The 18,689-nt window shown below is 32.9% G+C and overlaps 1 protein-coding gene across 1 annotated transcript in view; it reads right to left on the bottom strand.

Annotated features, from left to right (window-relative positions):
- Positions 1-3,012: 3,012 nt before the first annotated feature.
- The window catches only part of LOC107436155 (neurotrimin-like), a 39,995-nt gene continuing 24,318 nt past the window's right edge, over positions 3,013-18,689 (bottom strand). The window contains exons 5-8 of the mRNA XM_087169006.1: positions 17,427-17,555; positions 10,489-10,779; positions 6,169-6,285; positions 3,013-3,261 (exon numbers count right to left, since the gene is read on the bottom strand). Of these exons, the coding sequence (XP_087025132.1) occupies positions 3,161-3,261; positions 6,169-6,285; positions 10,489-10,779; positions 17,427-17,555 (638 nt within the window). The 3' untranslated portion in view covers positions 3,013-3,160. The remainder of the gene's footprint in view (positions 3,262-6,168; positions 6,286-10,488; positions 10,780-17,426; positions 17,556-18,689) is intronic.

The following is an 18,689-nucleotide window of genomic DNA, read 5'->3' as shown; positions in this document are numbered from 1 at the left end:
CTATGGATCGTACAGGAAAGCTTCTTTGGGTAATTTTTATGTACTCCCAACGTGGAATCTAGCTGTGCAAAGTTTATGCGGTCGTTTTGGGATACCCTGTATATCTTCGGATGTCCCTGGTTTTCACTGGTAAACTATAACTCTGATTGACAATTTGAAAATAACATAAAACTCAGCCAATTTCTTTCCTTTACTACGAAGATATATTTACAGCGCAAAATACCAAAAGAAGAAAAAAAGAACGTAACACCTTAATAACTTTTGATCGAATGATCGGATTATCATGTAGTAAGATGGAATTATAATGATTTAAAGGTCAAACCTTAAATATTTAAAATACTTGGGCAAACTATTTTTTAAGATGAGAAAAATGACATAAAAGTGATCTTTCTCAGAATAAACATACTTTTATCGACGGATTTGGACTCTTAACTCTCAAAATATCGTTATATAAATTAATTTCACTTTTTCACGCTGAACATTATTTAAAAAAAGTAGAATTTTCAAATTTTCATTTCTGAAAAATTATTTGCTCAATTCCGCTCAAATTTTGGATTTTTTAATTTAAAATTACATAGCTAAAATACTGCAAAATAAATTTGCATTCCTGATTACCATAAGAAGTTTTTGATCTCTAATAAATTAATTAACGAATCATTAGAAACATTTTTTACGTATACTTTTGGATAAGCAAGTGTGTAAAATTTTTTTATTCTGAATAGTCCTTGAGATATGGTGAAATATACAAAATGTAAAAATAATATTTGGAAGCCCAAACTTTCCATCGCTTATCTGCCTAAGCTATTGGGACCATATTAATTCATTCTATAACTATTTTTATGCACAAGACGTAATGGAACTTTTAAAAATACGATATATACCATTTTTAAAAGAAAATAAATAAGAAATAAATGTTGAAAAGTTGAAAAATTCGCTTTTCGTGCTTGAATTATGCAGATAAAAATGAATTTTACAGAGATTTTGTGATGCAAATATTAAATTTTAGAAGAAAAAAATCATCCCAATGTAGTTTTTACAGAATTGCGGCAAATATGCGAAAACTTCGGAAGCAAATAAATTTCAATTCGCATTTCTTCGTGTTCCAACTGAACATATTTTACTTAGTGTTTCCTATCCAAATTATTTTTTTATTGTTATGCATTTCAGAGTGAGTAATTTTAATATGTGATTTGCTGTCTACATCATACACTGCTAAATTTTCATGAAAAAAAGGATTAAATAACAGTTTATTTACTTGTTATTTTACCAGATTAAGCAAAACATTCAAATAACTATAATCAAGATGGTATTCAAACTGCTAATTGTGAGAAATCTTTTTTTTTATTTACTGTACTTAAATGATGCGTTTAAACAACAAGAATTTTACCTTCTCTAACAAGACACACCGTAAGAAGTTACTTAATTTCTTACAGCTGGGTGTATGCTACAGCCAAAAGGACTAATATGTCAATCTCATGACTATCTGAACAAGCCTCGAATCTCATAGTTGACATCCTAATATTTCTTCATTTCCACGACCCATGAAAAGCTTCCAAGCATTTCTCACTTGGTGACCCTGGACTACTGAAACATGAAATTCTCATTGACGTATAGATGGTAGCATCAGAGAGCTGCTTAACTCATAACAGTCTAGTATTTTCCAACTCTTACAATAGATTTCACCACCATATAAACTAACTAAGCTGCTTTTCACAATTCATTTGATAAAACACAATTCAACTAAAACCTAACTCTTGTGTCCAGTTAATTTTTTATTTTTACTGTTTTGAAACTATGCTAATTGCAAATGGTTAGAAAATAGCATAATTTTGTATTCGCAGCTTCTTAAGCAATAACTCCGGTAACGAAATTATTTTTACTGTTTTGTAGCTATGCTAATTGCAAATGGTTAGAAAATAGCATAATTTTGTATTCGCAGCTTCTTAACCAATAACCCCGGTAACAAAAATTATTTTTACTGTTTTGAAACTATGCTAATTGCAAATGGTTAGAAAATAGCATAATTTTGTATTCGCAGCTTTTTAACCAATAACCCCGGTAACAGAAATTACTTAATGAATCTGCAGCATTATTTTCATAAAAAATTGTCTGCGACTAATTCAGCTTAATCTTAACGTAGCAAAATTTACAAATTTAAGGTCTTTTTGCATGAAAACGTTATGTTGTTTTAATTTAAGTTGATTTTATGCCCACACAATGACGGCAATTGAAATTGGAATAAATCCTATACAGTTAAACGCGTAACTGTAAGTAAAATAACAGAAAAAATTCTTCACTTTCTGTTCTTGGTACCCAATTCAACTTTTTAAATTTCATTAAAAGCAAGTGTAGAGATATTAAAAAAAGGAATAACAGCAATTTTATCAGATTTGTTTGTTTTCTTTTAAAAAATTAAAAAGGAAAGCTTAATTGAAATGTAATCTTCTATAATAATCTGAATCTCCCGTTCAATTGGAGGTGGTTTTCTGTTACCGGGTCAATAACCATATCAGTTGTAAATGGTTTCAAAACCGTAAAAGGAAAAAGTTGTTACTAACCGTAAACTACCGGTTATTTTACCGTAATTTTAGAATAAAAATTTTAAAAATATGTACTTGATGTGCCATAATAAACATCTTTATTATGAAGTTTTGAATACTTGTCAAAAATTCCAGCCTTGTTATTTAGAAAAATTCTTCTCAAAAATGAATGTAGTAAAATAATTTTAAAACATTTGTTCTTCAATCTTCAATTCATTACAGTTGGTCAATAAAAAATGACAATTTTTATTCAGATTGTAAAACTATGAAAATCGCTGATATTTTCTGATGTGACCTTTCAAATTATTAAAATGAACTTATTATGATAAAATGTTCTTTTTTTTTTTTTTTTTTTTTTTTTTTTTTTTTTTTTAAATACATCTTTTCTTTTTTGTTTTACTTTTAAAAGTGGTATTAATGTTTAACGGTTTCAAAGTTTAACAAATGATATGAAAAGAAAAGTGCAAAATATAGTATTAACATTTTTATTAGGAAATTTATACCATAAATAAAGAGAATTCAATTTAAATAAAAAAAATTTATACTTGGAAACAAATTGTTTTATGTCACATTATATACAAAACTTAAAATTTGCAAACAAAAATGATTTACATTAAATGTCATACAAAGTAAGCCTTGAAGGGTATTAGAATAAATGGTATTAGAACAAGGTGAGGAATAATCAGTTGAATTCTTACTCCACTTGATACAGTATCATCATCTAAAAAATAAAAATTCAAATTAAAGCAGAAAAGTCATTTAGTAAAAGTAAGGGAGAACAACATAGCAAAAGTTTTAAAAAAGAGAACAAAAAATAATAATAAAAAAAGATTGCATTTTTCAATAGTTTATACTTTTAAGATTATTGCTTTAAAATATTGTATCGATTTTCTTAAAATTGTAAAAGTAACAACTTATGTTGGGGGTGCAGGAGGCACTCTTTATGTATGAATAAATAAATTTGAGAGCTCACTTGATTAGTGAATTTTCTCACTCCCATTTTTATTTTTTAACCATCGTTGAACAGCCGACCCAATTTTGGGTTTACGACTACTAATAACAAGCTTAGGCCCGTCCCGCCCCCGTAAGGGGGGATCCGGGGACACTCCGAAAGTTCGAAGTGAGCGTAACAGTTCAATTACATGAGCAAACATATTCAAAATTTCAGATTAGACTTTTAACAAATAGGTAGAATATTAAATATGAAATCCAAAACACAGTGCTACTTAGAAATAAACTAAATGCAAACAAACATTACAAAGAAAATGAACAGTAACAATCAGAAGAGATATTGATTTTGCGACTACTAATGTTCAATTCCATAGCCTTGTAATTTTGAATCCAATGCAGAAGACAAGGGAGCTCCTGGATCAAGTATTGGGAGAAATTTGCCCTCGTGGAGGACTTTTTGATGAAACTAACCTGCATTTGTGTTTCATGGAGAAGAAGACCACGAGAACCTCCCACGGTAAGCCTGACGGCTAGGGGACTCTAACTCATGATCCGTCTACTACTGGGGATATTTCACGTCAGCACTGTGCTCGGTGCAAGCCGGATGTGGAATTCGTCTCAAACAGCCATCGCTGGGGTTCGATCCTGGTTGACCTGATTGGAAGGCAAACTCACTATCCCCTGAGCCATTGCGGCTTGCGAATGAATTTCATTCCTTAATTCTTAGGGTTTCGCCAGATGAGAGTTAGGGTTTCATAGTCCAAAAAATTTGGGAATTTCTGAGCTAAGTGACCACTATTGTGCATACTGTCACTTTTACATCCAAGACAAGCTAGTCTGTCTGAAGCTGGGTGGATTTTGAGCCGCCATTTATTTTGCATTTTCTAAAAGTCTTTAACCCGTTAGCGGCTTATTTATAGGAAAATTTCTTTCTTCAAAGACATGTATCGTGGTAAGAAAATTATTTCAGCTGTTTTATTTGTTCCGGTTTATTAAAAGAATCTCTTCCACCACAATTTAATAATAATTTAGATTTATGTGACTGGATCTAGAACTATGAAAAGATGGGGCTTTTCGAAATGAAATTGTAGCTCGCTGTAGAAAGTAGACACGTAGTTTCACATCCTAAATTATACCACATTTTTTATAAAGCCACTTTTTGTATCACTTCAATCTAAAAAGTAGGGACAAAATTGTTATAATGGATTATTGAAAGATGAAAAGAAAACTTAACTGTAAAAGTAAAGTAAAATATAGAAGGGGGTGTAGTGAAGTCTTATCCACTCTTTTATAAAGCCTCTTTTTGTATCACTTCAATCTAATAAGTAGGGATAGAATTGTTATAAAGGTTTATTGAAAGATAGAAAGCAAACTTAACTATAAAAGTAAAATAAAATATAGAAGGGGGTGTAGTGAAGTCAAATAAATACATTCTTTGTTTATCCACTTTTTTAAAAAGTCACTTTTTGTATCACTTCAATCTAAAAAGTAGGGATAGAATTGTTATTAAGGATTATTGAAAGATAAAAAGAAAACTTAACTATAAAAGTAAAATAAAATATTGAAGGGGGTGTAGTGAAGTCAAATAAATACATTCTTTGCTTATCCACTTTTTTAAAAAGCCACTTTTTGTATCACTTCAATCTAAAAAGTAGGGATAGAATTGTTATTAAGGATTATTGAAAGATAAAAAGAAAACTTAACTATAAAAGTAAAATAAAATATTGAAGGGGGTCTACACCCCGTTCTAAATTTCATTTTACTTTTGACGTCAAATAAATGTATTCTTTGTTTTAACCTAAATTTGATCCAAAAATAATTAATAAACAGTTAAATATATAATTCACATCTATTCGATTCAATATGTGGCGCATTTGCAAACAAATCAATTATATTTATAGTAAGTGACAGTAGGAGACGAAAACTGAGGAATTGCGTTTTTTCTGTTGAATTGTGAAAATATAAATTGGCTAGTAAAAAAGATGATATACATTATTAGTAACTTTAACATTTATCAAAATAAATATGTTTAATATATATATTTACTAGACATTTTACTTATATTTAAGTTTTGTTTTAAGTATCTGACTATATATCTTGGAACAAGAAACAGAATTGACATTTTACACATTTGAATAAAGATGCTAGCAACAATATTTAGGATGAAAAAATAAAAATATTAAGAAATATGAATTGAATATTAGCAAGGGATATAAGTTTGATATTTCCTATGGAACTGTCACTTTACTAACTTAAGATTACTCAAAGAAAAAACAAAATCCTAACTACTATTTAATTTTTAGTACTAATAGTTACAAATATTAATATTCTTACCATACGAAATTCAGCTACCAGATTTTTGTTTGTTTAGTAAATTGTTTACCAGTTTTAAAAGCCAGTCCTCAAAGTCTATAGAGTTTAATAAACAAACTCTTAATTTTATGATCCGAATAAATTTAATTTTGCTCATAAAACAACATTGGAATCTGTCAACCTGTATGGTTGGAAATATCTTTAATCCTTTATGGACATAATTCTTTATCTCTAATTAATTTTCATTCATATCAAATAAACTATTAATGAAATATCCTAAACAAACGAAGATGCATTTTAGTAAAAGGATCACATAGGATTCGTATAAAATAAATCATAATTTATTTAAAACAATAAAATTTACCATTTTCTTTTCGACCTTTGAGCAAATTCTTTTCGTTATCATTTTGTAACTTCTCCGATTTTGAGAGTAAAATATCTTTCTCCGCTTTGTCATCAATTAGAACTGGTGGAGGAACTTCTAAAAATAAATTATTGCAGAAACAATTTAATATTGTATAAATAAGATTACATATAGGATAAAAATTCTGTGTTACCTTAAAATGATTGCCAATTTGAGAAATCAATTAGAAAAATTAAAGGTGGTTGAAATGTGTAATTAGCTACGTTCTGCTTACATAACTTGCATTTTATTTTCCCTCAGTCAGCTTCATTATCAACTTCAGAAATAAATTTTAAAAATTGAGGGAGGTTGAAATGTGCAATTAGCTACGTTCTGCTTACATAATTCGCTTTTTATTTTCACTCAGTCAGCTTCATAATCAGCTTCAGAAATCAATTAAAAAAATTGAAGGAGGTTGAAATGTGTAATTAGCTGCGTTCTGCATACATAATTCGCTTTTTATTTTCACTCAGTCAGCTTCATTATCAACTTCAGAAATAAATTAAAAAAATTGAGGGAGGTTGAAATGTGTAATTAGCTACGTTCTGCTTACATAATTCGCTTTTTATTTTTACTCAGTCAGCTTCATAATTAGCTTCAGAAATCAATTAAAAAAATTAAAGGAGGTTGAAATGTGTAATTAGCTACTTTCTGCTTACATAATTTGCTTTATTTTCACTAAGTCAGCTTCATAACCAGCTTCAGAAATCAATTTAAAAAAAAATTACAGGAGGTTGAAATGTGTAATTAGCTACGTTCTGCTTACATAATTTGCTTTTTATTTTCACTCAGTCAGCTTCATAATTAGCTTCAGAAATCAATTAAAAAAACTAAAGGAGGTTGAAATGTGTAATTAGCTACTTTCTGCTAACATAATTTGCTTTTTATTTTCACTCAGTCAGCTTCATAATCAGCTTTTTATTTTCACTTTCAATTTCTACCACCAATTAAACCTGTTTTGATGCTTATCTCATAAGCTCTCCTCTACTGCAAATTGTAAGATCACAAAAGATCGTTCATTTTTCCTAGCTTAGATATCAATTTGGGAACCTCAATGCACAGTGCACAAAAAAAAAAAAGAAAAAGGAACACCCAGACTAACTTTTGATATAATGATTGGATCTTCACGTTTTCTCTGTCACTCTTTCTTAATGGCTTGAGGAAGTGACCTCAAATATACTAATTAGTAAGTACAGACTATATTTAAAGTTACGAAATCAGACGTAAAAACGTACTTCCTCTGAATAAACATACCTTATTTTTCGACGGATTCTGATATTTGACCCCCAAAATATAGAGGGTAGCCGTAATATAGGAAATAAGGTCCCTATAGTTCGATCAGGAGGCCACTCCAAAGTTTGGACTCCTAAATGTTAATTTTATTTTTTTCGTATTTTCTTATATCTCTAGAACTTTTCAAGTGAATTGAAAAATTTTTGCACACATTCATAAAATGCGTTTTTCCAAATATTATTCCACGCAAAAAATAACTTTTAGTAAATATTATTATTTTATTTAATAATGGTCGAAACACTTTGAATTGCACGGTATAGATTTTCTAGCATCATTTGAAAGAACATAATTTTGCATGACAAAGTACAAATTTTGTGCAAAATTGGTTGAATAGTTCCTGAGAAATTTAATTTTAAATAATGACTTTTTTGAAATTCAATTTTTCAGGAAACATTTAACTGATTTTGCTAAAATTTTGTAATATATCATGCAAATATATTTATTTTAAAATTAAGCAAAAAATTGTATACCGTACAATTCAAAATTTTTTCGACCTTTATTAAATAAAATAATAAATAATAATAAATATTAACTAAAATTTATTTTTGCATTAAATTATCTTTGGATAAACAAATTTTATAATTGTGGATAAATTCGCTTAAAATGTTCACCAAAAAGTAAAATTAAGATTATGAGGTCCAAATTTTGGATCGTTCCCCTGACCAAACTACGGGGACCATATTTCCCAGATTGCAGCTACCACTTAGATTCTGGGGGTCTGAAATCCGAATCCATTGAAGAAAAAGGTATGTTTATTCAGAGAAAGTGCGCTTTTGTGTCTGACTTCGTAACTTAAAATATCATCTTATTAATTAGCATATTTGAGGTAATCCCTTCGAACCATTAAGAAAGAGTCCTAAAATGTGAAGTTCTAACCATTAGATTAAAAGTTATTTAAGGTGGTCGGTCTTTTCTTTGGCACACATTACGTACATTTTTGTTTGATAAGTATTCTAAGAAAAAGTATTAAAGGCGGTCTTTACTGCACACCCTGTTTAATGTGGAGTGTGAAGCTAAATTATTCATTCATTTTTAAAATATTTAGGAGAGCTGAGAAAAAAATTTTCATTGTGATTTTCCAACTTAAGTTTAATGAGTTTCTGTTTGAATATATCACATCGATCTGTTATGAAAAGAGAAGATCTCTTAACATTTTGTGCAATAAAATTAGAAATGCTCCTGATGATAGAAGCATTTGCTTAGAAAAATATGAAAAAGATTTTAGAAGCAAATGAAATTTATACAATCAAGTATAGTTTTCAGCTTCAGTTTCTCGTGTTTATTAATTTAAAATTGAAAATAATTTGTGTCACGTCTACACTTTTTCTTAAATATTTCTATTTTATATTAAATGATTTATTTAATATATTACTATTTAATATAAAATATCACTAATTTATATTAAATTAATTATATAGTCCATTACTATTTTATATTTAATTTAGTATAGCAGAATATAATTACTTTTTGTACGTTAACCTTTTCGAGTTATTAAAATTTCATTTCAGTTTTTTATTCAGTAATGGAAATTTATATAAAATATATTATCAAATTTATATTTATTATTACTATATGCACTCAAGAGCCAAAACATTATGACCACCCCTACAGTTTGCAATGAACTCTCCTGGATGACGTGGAAGGCACGTGATCAGGTGGAAATGGTATTTAACTGTTGCTGGTGAGCTCGAAGAATCATTCTTTTACTTACTTCTGTGTGTGATGGGAAAGGCTGCGGATCTAAGCGACTTTGATAGAGAGCAGATTGTAATGGCTCGAAGGCTCGGAACAAGTATTTCCGAAACTGCACGACTCGTGGGTTGTTCGCGATCTACAGTTGTTAGTACTTATGCAAAGTGGATGAATGACGGTGGAACCAGTAGTAGACGACATGGTGTTGGACGTCCACACGCTATCAAAGAAAAAGGTCGCTGGAGATTGTCTCGTTTGGTGAAGCAAACTGGATCCAGACAGTGGCTCAGCTGACAGCCCAATACAATGCAGGGTCAAGTAGAATAGTATCAGAGCATACTGTTCAGCGTACATATTTGGATATGGGGCTACTCAGCAAACGTCCCACTCGTGTGCCTTTGCTGACCAAGCGTCATCGCCAACTACGCCTGCGCTGAGCCCGGGAACATCGCGACTGATCCATGGATCAGTGAGAGAGAGAGTTGCCTGGTCAGATGAATCACGGTTTGTCATTCATCACGCCGATGGCCGTGTCAGGATACGCCGTCTTCCAGGCGAACAGTTACTCCTTCAATGCACAGTAGGTCATACACAGGCCGGTGGTGGCGGTATTATGTTTTAGGGGACGTTCTCTTGGGCGTCTCTGGGACCCGTGGTTGTGGTAGAGCAGACCATGAATGCTACAGGGTATCTGAACATCATTGCGGACCAGTTGCACCTGTTGGCCTCTGTTTTTCCAGCTGGAAATGGAATTTTCCAACAGGATTAAGCCCCGTGTCACAAGGCTCAAATTGTGTTGGAGTGGTTCCAGGAACACGTTGCTGAATTCCAGTTAATGTCCTGGCCACCTAGCTCACCGGATCTCAATCCGATAGAACACATTTGAGATGTCATTGAACTGATGTCCAGAGTTCAAAGACCACCAAGTCGCAATATCTCAGATTTGCGTGACCGTTGCTTAAACATCTGGCACAATCTGTCTCCGGCCATCTATCCGGGCATCATACCAAGGACTTGTGGCATCCATGCCAAGGCGGGTTGCAGCTGTGTTGCGGGCTAAAGGTGGGCAAACTCGTTATTAAGAGGTGGTAATAATGTTTTGGCTCTTGAGTGTATTTTAGTATGCATATTTTATGTATTTCATTCAGTTACATTGTCATAGAAATTTGGCTTATTCTTTATTTATTGAGTAACATTTATTTATATATTCATGTTTTTATACATTGCACTTAATTTGCAAAGTGCATTTTGAAAAAGTTTTTAGCCTTTATAAAACAATTCTTAAAACATACTTACCATATAATCTTATGGTTCCTTCCGTCTCCCCAAGTGAGTTTTTAGCAACGCATGTGTATGAGCCATAGTCTTCAGGTTCTAAACTGCTGATGTATAAATTCAGATGTACTTTATATAATACAATAGGTTGAACCTCAGTCCTGTATTTGCTGTTTGACAAGACCATCATACCATCTCCTTTTATCCAATATGTCACTGATTTAGGATGAGATTCGAGGTTGCATTGCAGTAAAATGTTTGAAGAAAGTGGAGCTCCAACAAGCTGATTAGGAATCCAAATCATTGGTGTGACTATAATTGAAAAATGTGCATTGTTTAGTTTTTATGCTAATTATGTTTTTAACACCAAGATCGAATATAACATAATAGCTAATGATAAATGAACAGCTTAGTGAAACAATATGTTATGTGTTAGCGAAATTGATAAAATTTAAGTTCGATTGTATAGAATTACCAAGAAACTGTTTGCACAGCACTTTTCAAAGTGATGCTCTTCATATAAGAGTAGAGATTGCAAAGATTCCGTTGCTTGAAAGTGACTTATACTATTAATCAAATTAAAGGAAATATTAAAATTTACCACAGATTTTCCCTAAATTAAAAATTTCGAAATAATTACTTTGACGGATAAACGATTGCTCTGAATTATTTAAATAAGGCAGCAATTTTTAAGAAATGCTTTAACATTTCTCCCATTATTATGATATTACGTTGATACATAAACTCTTCTTATAATTAAATATTTGAGCATACAGGGTGTCCCTAAAATGACTGACGATTTGAAAAAATAATTAAAGAAAATAGAAATGTACAGCATTTTCTGCTTTTGTAACCATAATTCCAATATTAGTTATAAGGTCCGTTAATGTGGGGAAGTAATGAAACATTATTTTTCAGAATAGTTGTCAGTTAATTTCGTTTTCAAACTGTGCCACTTAGTTGATGCAAATGGTCATAATTTTTTTGTCAGCATAGCCATCTGCAAATGAATTTAATAATTAATAATGAAATTTAAAGAAAAGTAATTAACTGGTTACCTAAGCAGAAACCAACAAACCTTAAATTTCTAACTTATCAAGATTCCCCATAACCGATTTCTCAAATTGTTAGTCATTTTAGTTCGTACACGGTTAAAAATTCCGGATTAAATTACATTGTAATATGACGATACTACCGTATATTCCAGTTTACCGCAAAATTCATATTTACCGTAAAATGTTATACAGTAATTTTTACACTAACATTTATTCCATTAGAGCGATTAAGTGGTTTTACGGTAATTATTACTGTAAAAATTATGGTACATCAGATTTTTTTTTCGTAGCATGTTCTGGCTGTTGAGGTTTGAGTTCGAGATTAGTTAGATAGTTTGAGTTTCCTGTGCTGGCAACATCTTATTGTTTTTTATATTCTTTTTATGTAAATAAAAGTTAAGTTTTCAGTTTGTTCTACGTGACTTTCAGTCTGATTTGCTCTCAACAAAATCCAACATTTGGTGCCGAAATAATTCGGTAAGTCATACTGAACCTTTTATAATTACTTTCGTCAAAAATCTGAATTGGAATGGCTACCGGTAGTGAAAAACTTGTAATATTTAAACGCAAACGAACGACGCTACGTACCGCCATTACGAAACTAACGACGAAATTGAACGATGCTGCTAGTACACAAACTGAAAAAGAATACAACATTGAACGTTTACAAGATAAAATTATAGAATTAACCTTGGCAGACGATGAAATACATAATTTTTTAAATGATGAAGAATATCAGGAAGACATAATAGAATGCGAAAGATACACAGAAAATGCTCATTTGGCGTTATTTAATTTCAAAAGAACAGCAAATCGGAACACGAATTCAATTTCTGAAACATCGCCAACAGCTGCCAATATAAATAATTTTTCTTCTTCGCCTTCAAATGTTACAGTAAAGTTGCCTACAATAAAAATAAATACGTTTTACGGCGAAATTGAAGAATTCCATAGTTTTTGGGAGCGTTTTGAAAACTGTATCGACAAAAACGAAAGTTTATCGCTGATTGACAAGCATGTTTTTTTGCGGGGATATTTAGATGGAGAAGCAAAACGAATAGTTGATGGAATTAATATAACTGCAGAAACATATGCAACAACAAAGAATATTTTGAAATCGAAATATGGCGATAAAGATAAAATAATACAGGCTCATCTCGATTATTTAGAAAACCTAAAACCTGTCAAAAATCACTCTCCAGCAGCAATAAATGAGTTATATATTGATTGTAATCGAAGAATACAGGCTTTAGATGCTTTAGGAGAAAAAACTCAATCATACGGAAGAATTTTGGCTCCTAAAATACTTCGTGCTTTTCCTCATGAAATCTGTCGTAACTGGATTGTGCATGCCAAACGTGAAAATTTTGGTGAAAGCGATATTTCAAAATTAATGAAATTTTTATCAGAAGAGGTCGAGGGATCAATTACTGCAAGTAATATTAAAGGTTCACTTGCTCCAGACTATCCTATTAAATCCTCCTTAGAAAATTTTAACGTGAATTCTAAATCAGTTACCAAAAGTAAAATAATGTCACCCTTTTGTCCTTTCTGTGAAACTGTCGGACATTGGCCTCAACAGTGCAATGTTGTAACGGACATAGACGCGCGCATACAGAAATTGAAGACTAGTAATAGATGTTTTTTGTGCACTAACCGAGGACATACCAAAAAAAATTTCCCCCGTAGAGAAAAATTTGGCTGTGCCAAATGCAAGAGAAAACACCATACATCAATATGCAAACCTCTAACCAATGAGCAGCCTGTGGCTACATCTACAAACAAAATTGATGTATCGTCTTCCAGTTTCGTTCATTTGCAAACTGCACGAGTTTTCATAACTGGGCCCACTGGCATTACAAAACTGACACGCTGTCTATTGGATGGTGGAAGTCAATCTAGTTTCGTTTCTTCTAATCTTGTGGATACTTTAAAACTTCCAGTAATTTCAACCAGACATTTGGACATTCAAGCCTTTGAATCCCCAGCTAATGTTGGCTACATGCGAAGACAAGTCAAATTTCAGTTATCAAGTATCTGGGACAAATCTAAAGTTAATGTAACTGCATTCGAAAGCTCCAACAAATATGCATCACACCTACCTTCAACAACGGATGTTTCACTCTTTGCTAAAAACAAGCGAATGAAACTTGCTGATCCAGATGATTCATTGTCGAACTTACCAATTGAGATTTTAATCGGTGCAGATTTCTACTGGATTGTTATGAATTCTAAAGCGCCAGTCAGGTTGTCGGATTCTCTGGCCTTGGTCCCATCAAGTTTTGGTTGGGTACTTAGTGGAACTCGATCACACGCAACAGTTTCCTTCATTTCAACGGTTCATAATGTTGATACTTCAACTCAGGAATTAGACAATGTGGTACGAAATTTCTGGAACTTAGAGAGCATTGGTATACAACCAACACAAGAAAAAATAAGTCCTCACAACTCTGAACTCTTAACGAACTTTCATCAATCTTTTGAAATCATCGATGGTAGAAGAGTTGTAAAATTGCCTTGGAAACCAGAAGTTCAACTTTCGTCGAACAATTATGAAGTTGCAATTCAACGATTTAAATCTTTAACAAGGAAAATGCATGCAAATTCAGACTTCAAAGTAAAATATATTGAGCACATGCAAGATTACATTGATAAAAAACACGTTGAAGTTGTCTCAGAAACACATAATGAAGAACGTTTATTTTACTTGCCCCATCACGCTGTAAAGAAAATCACAAATGGAGAAACTAAGTGGCGTATAGTTTTTGATGCATCTTCACATTCTCCAGGTCACCCATCTTTGAACGACGCTCTTGAAGTAGGACCAAATCTTCTTCCCGATATCTTAGCCACATTGTTGAGATTTAGACTTTCTAAAATAGCAATCACTAGTGATGGGCGACAAGCATTTCTGCAGCTGATTCTAGCAGAAGAAGACAGAGATGCAACACGATTTATTTGGTACAATACTACATATACTCCTGATGGGAAACTCTGCACTGAAGATAACATTGTAACCTATCGATTCACACGTCTTCCATTTGGACTCGTCTCTAGTCCATTTTTATTAGCAGCTTCTCTTCGCGAATTGGCTACAAAACACAAACAAGCATATCCTACAGCAACTAGACACATTGAGAATAACACCTATATGGATGATTTTGTAACGGGAACATCTACGGATACTGAAGCTCTGATTCTTTACCAAGAACTGCAGCAACTTACATCACTTATTAGCCTACCATTAGACAAATGGACTACAAATTCTAAGATTTTGAAAGATATGTGGAAACAAGAAAACGTCTCGTTTAAGGACATTACGCAAGTCTTGGGTGTTAAATGGGATACTAACAGTGATGTTTTTCAAATTGATGTGCAGACAAAAATTGTTCAAGCATGTAAAGAACCAGTAACAAAACGCTTACTACTGAAGTTGATGTCAAAGTTTTACGATCCTCTAGGCTTGTTTGCTCCAGTTACAGTAGTTGTGAAGATATTATTTCAAGATACATGGCTTAGTGGTATTCAGTGGGATGAACTATTGCCTCCATCTGTAGCACAGCAGTGGCACAAGTGGATAAATGAATTACGCTATCTGAATGAAATATGCATCCCAAGATGGATTGGCTTTTCCGAAAATTCCGACGTTACCATACATGTGTTTTGCGACGCTTCGGAACGTGCATATGGAGCTTGCTTGTACGCGCGTCACGCAGATGATATTTCTACAGAGATCCATCTCATTTGCAGTCGAAATAAACTAGCCCCAATCAAAAGGGTCACCCTTCCGAGACTCGAATTGTTAGCTGCACTACTAGGAGCTCACCTACTCCAGTATTTTTGCAGGGAAACGAACATGAATTCCCACACTGCCATACTATGGAGCGATTCTACTGTAGCTTTAAGTTGGATAAAGGGAAATCCTAATCAGTGGAAAACATTTGTCTGCAACAGAACAACAGAAATTCTTCAAAACACTACTTCAGCACAATGGCGCCACTGTCCCGGTACAGATAACCCAGCGGATCATCTTACTCGTGGTACCTTTCCATCACAGTTATCAATTTTAGAATCTTGGTGGCACGGCCCGAAATGGCTAAAACATGATCCAGAAACTTGGCCTATCAAAGTTTTGTCTACACGTACACAACCTTTAGTTGAAGCTGAATCACGAAAAACCAAATTTCAATCCTCCTACGTTGCAACTACAGAACCCATCATAGACATATCTCGTTATAGTTCTTATCCGAAACTTCTTCGTGTGACTGCTTGGATTCTACGTTTTGTATACAACTGTAAGACACAGCAACGCATAACTCATGAACTGAATTGTAATGAAATAGAGAAAGCTAAAAACTATTGGATACAAACTGTACAGAATCAATGTTTCTCAGCTGAAATAAATGCCTTAAAAGCTAAACTTCCCCTGCCGAAAAAATCCAAAATTTCCTGTTTCTATCCCTTTCTCGAAGATAATTATTTGCGCCTTGGGGGGAGACTGCAATTTTCAAACATTTCTTCTGTCACTCGACACCCTTTATTGCTCGATGGTAAACACTATTTTGTCCACCTTTTGATCCAGCATACACACATACGACTTCACCATTTAGGTGTGCGTATAATCCTGTCCGAGTTACGTTCAACCTTCTGGATTTTAAGAGGACGTCAAGCTATAAAGCAAGTTATTCACAAATGCCTACCTTGCAAGCTGTCCAAAGCAAAATACGGAAAACAAATCGAAGCTCCTTTACCTCCTGAAAGAGTTGTACCTTCTGCTCCATTTACTACCACAGGAATTGATTTTGCTGGACCCGTGAATATTCGATGTTTGAAATCAAGAGACACAGCCTACATAACACTATTTACTTGTGCAACAACACGTGCATTACACATTGAACTTGTGTCGGATCTTACCACAGACAAATTTCTTTTGGCACTACAACGTTTTGTTGGCCGCAGAGGACTCCCACACACAATCTATACCGATAATGCTACCACTTTTCATGCAGCAAATAAGGACTTGATTCTGCTATGGCAAGTTCTGTCATCAGCTAAAACTCAGCAATATTATGCCCAAAATGGCATAACTTGGAAATTTATCGCCCCACGAGCGGCTTGGTGGGGAGGCTGGTGGGAACGCCTAATAGGAGTTGTCAAGCGCAATCAGGACAATATCATTAACATCCGAATTGGCGATATTGTACTTCTACAAGAAGATGTCCGACCACGTCACATGTGGAAGAAAGCTAGAGTGGTGAACATGCATGAAGGACGAGATGGAAAAATAAGATCCTGTGAGCTGAGAGTTAATGCTCACAATATAACCCGTCTGGTAGCTCTGGTCATCCCCCTCGAGGTCGACCAGGGGGGGGAGGATGTTGAGGTTTGAGTTCGAGATTAGTTAGATAGTTTGAGTTTCCTGTGCTGGCAACATCTTATTGTTTTTTTTTTTTTTTTTTTTTTAAGGAAGAATTGAGATTTTATTATACAAAATATATATATAGATCAGATCATGTGGATGAACAGGATATATATATTTTGCAACAATAATTTGGAAGAAAAAAAATATAGCTAAAGATGTTGCCAGCACAGGAAACTCAAACTATCTAAGTTTTCAGTTTGTTCTACGTGACTTTCAGTCTGATTTGCTCTCAACAAAATCCAACACTGGCAAAATGGATTCTATGATAAAAAGTCCCGGCACCCTAAGTGCCGGTACTTTTTACCGTAATTTGTTCTGGATTTTCTTACACAGCAGAAGGATGAATTAAATTCCTTTTGTTTACCCTACTAAATATTGAAAACTGTGTTCTTCAAAAATTATACGGGACATGCTCTTTGACTAAGCCCATAAATTATTTTAAACATTTAAAGCAGTATAGTAAATTAAAATAAATTGCTTACAGCTCACTCCTAGCATAATTCTTTTGCTCAGTGAAGGTGGTACACCGTTGGAGAAGATGCATAGGTAAGCTCCCATATGAAGACGGCTCACTTTACTGATGTTTAAGTAATTTCCCTTGACTGAACTAACTGAAATTTAAAAAAAAAACAACAACACAAAAATACATAAACTGCACTGAAAAAAATGCACTGTCAAATTTCACGAATCTTCCTTCGTTTTCAACGAAGCTGTTTTCTGATATAGACTCCGAGCAATCATGCAAGGAAATAGCTATCGTCCTTCCTTCGAAGAAAAAAATTTCTTCAAGATTAAAAAAATATTTCGACATTCTATTTTTTTTAAAAAAAATCTCATAGGACCTAGTGTATATAAAATTTTGAATAATCACTTTAACGTGGGTTACATAAAGGTGGATCAATGTCGCCCAAACAACTCTAGTATAGGCACGCATGCCCGTAGCGGGATTCGAACCCCGGATCTACAAGGCCAATTCTTTGATCACCATTCAGATCAATCGACTTGTCTCGTAACATTATTTTCGATCGTTTAGTCATCATACTAGTTTCATTATTCTAGTAAATCATCTCCCACAATCCACTGCAATGAGTTTCGAGTTGAGGAAACATTTTCGTCACCTATTTGAGAGTTCACGTTTTGTTCCGAATAACGTGATTTCATGACGAAATAATTTGCAAAATTATTTAAAATTTTTTTTTTCCTAAGAGTGTAAAAAAAAATATGTATATTGTTATTTTCAGAGCTATAGCCGAAAAATATGAAAATAATTTTGGTTATCCAATGGGTATTAGTTTTAGATTTTTTCCAAATTTTCAGAGACTAACTTTTCTTCAGAAAAAAACCCTGTTTTCCTTGCGTCTTCAATGGGTAGTGCGTGGTTGGAAACTTTATGCATAGTTTTGTATAGGTACTCTATATTAAGATAGAATTTACTTTAGCTAAGCAAACATTCTTAGAGAAATCGGTTAAAATTTAAACCATAACATTGGCGTCTTGAACCTCAATAAGCTTTAAATTTGCTGTGTGCTAAATAAGATGTTAAGTAGAACCATATTTTCTTCAAGATGAACCATAGTAACTTTTTCTGTTATTGTTGTAGCAGATTTGAACGATATTGGTTTAATATGCTTCAAAATAGTACTCTTATTTATATGGTAGCATTCCCTGTGTCCTTACATTTTTATAGTAAATATGACACAACAAATTAATTTATTGCAATTTTTATTTGCTAATATTTTTTTTAA

The sequence above is a fragment of the Parasteatoda tepidariorum genome, chromosome 8 (assembly GCF_982258835.1).
Source record: "Parasteatoda tepidariorum strain Cologne lab strain chromosome 8, Ptep-v5.0, whole genome shotgun sequence".
Classification (NCBI taxonomy): domain Eukaryota; kingdom Metazoa; phylum Arthropoda; class Arachnida; order Araneae; family Theridiidae; genus Parasteatoda; species Parasteatoda tepidariorum.
Note: the sequence above shows the minus strand (reverse complement) of the source record. Positions and strands in the feature narration are given on the sequence as shown.